The sequence below is a fragment of the Bison bison genome, unplaced genomic scaffold (assembly GCF_000754665.1).
Source record: "Bison bison bison isolate TAMUID 2011002044 unplaced genomic scaffold, Bison_UMD1.0 scf7180017851897, whole genome shotgun sequence".
NCBI classification, from domain to species: Eukaryota; Metazoa; Chordata; class Mammalia; order Artiodactyla; family Bovidae; genus Bison; species Bison bison.
In genome coordinates, this window is record NW_011482470.1 from 1 (window position 1) to 1,293 (window position 1,293).

The following is a 1,293-nucleotide window of genomic DNA, read 5'->3' on the forward strand; positions in this document are numbered from 1 at the left end:
TTATTGTCACCAAATGGAGAACTGACTGTTAAGAAACAGCATGTGTAAATCTGTTGATGATTTCTAACTCAGTCCCTTTGAGATTATTTTCTCCTCACTAGATCTGGGTTAGCATCTGGCTAGATTTTCTATCCTCCACCCACATTTCTACCTCCCTAAACACATAGCTACACACACACCCCTGCTTTTCTCCCTATGGATTTCACAGATGGTAGCTGAAAAGAAACAAGTTTTGTGCTGGTCTTGATTCCCTGGCCTGGGAGATTAAAAGATCTGGATTATTTCTGAGATTTTCTATGAACTTTCTACATTCCTGGGTGTTTCCTCATGTCTTACCTGCAAAACGGGATTTGAGGAGGTAGGTGTCCTGTATTTCTGATTTAGGATTGCTCTGGGATAGGAAATTAAATTTTTTTTAAATGTCAAGTAATGGAAAAATGTATTGAAAGAATGAACCAAGTAACTCCAAACATGCTCTGAGTGTTCTTTAAAGGGGATGTATCATTGTAAAGTTACAGAACAGTCCTGGAACTGTGCTTTCAGGTTCTGGGTGGGTGCAGAGAGGAGGAAGCTTGAAATGGTGCCAAGTTACAGTTCCTGGTGCTGTGGGAGGCCAGGTCCACTTTTAAGAAACTATAATCAGGGTCAGGTGCTATTGTGGCCTGGACAGAGACAAAAAGACAGGATACAGCATGCTTCCTTCCAGTCTTGCTCTTATCTGACGGAGCAGAGAGATATGTGGGAGCACACGTGAAGTTCAGGTAAGGAGTTCTGAGTCTCAGGCCATCGGCTCCACCCCATTTATTTTCTACCAATGGCAACTCCCACTTCCATTCCAGCATTTGGACCCCCTCCTTGTCCTTGCTCGGCCCTTCCCTAAGCCCACCCATGATCTCCCACCCAGCTTGAGACTGTGTCTCAAGTATACCCAGACCTGGGCTCCTAGCAATGTAAAAGCAGAATAGGAGAAAGAAGGTGCTGCTAGGGCTAGTGCTATCTTCTCCTCCTCCAAACTGCAGCCCAGAAATCTGATTCCAGCAGTGCCTTATCGCGCAGTCCAAAGATTCACCATGGTGAAAACTGCTTTCAACACACCCACAGCAGTCCAAAAATAGGAGGCGCAGCAAGATGTGGAGGCCCTTACAAGCCGCACGGTCCAAGCTCAGATCTAGACCTGCAAGGTAGCAATCCCTACTCTTCCCCTGACTACCTGCTACTGTCAGGAAGGCAGGGTGGCAGTGGTTTGTGGAGAAGGAAGAAGAAAGGTAGAAAAGGAAAAAAAAAAAAAAAAAA

At 45.3% G+C, this 1,293-nt stretch overlaps 1 protein-coding gene across 1 annotated transcript in view; it reads left to right on the forward strand.

Moving 5' to 3' along the window:
- Positions 1-1,070: 1,070 nt before the first annotated feature.
- Positions 1,071-1,293, forward strand: part of ITM2A (integral membrane protein 2A) — a gene marked incomplete at its 3' end in the record, with an annotated part of 11,112 nt that continues 10,889 nt past the window's right edge. Inside the window, 1 exon segment of the mRNA XM_010851799.1 lies at positions 1,071-1,181. Within this exon segment, the coding sequence (XP_010850101.1) occupies positions 1,071-1,181 (111 nt within the window).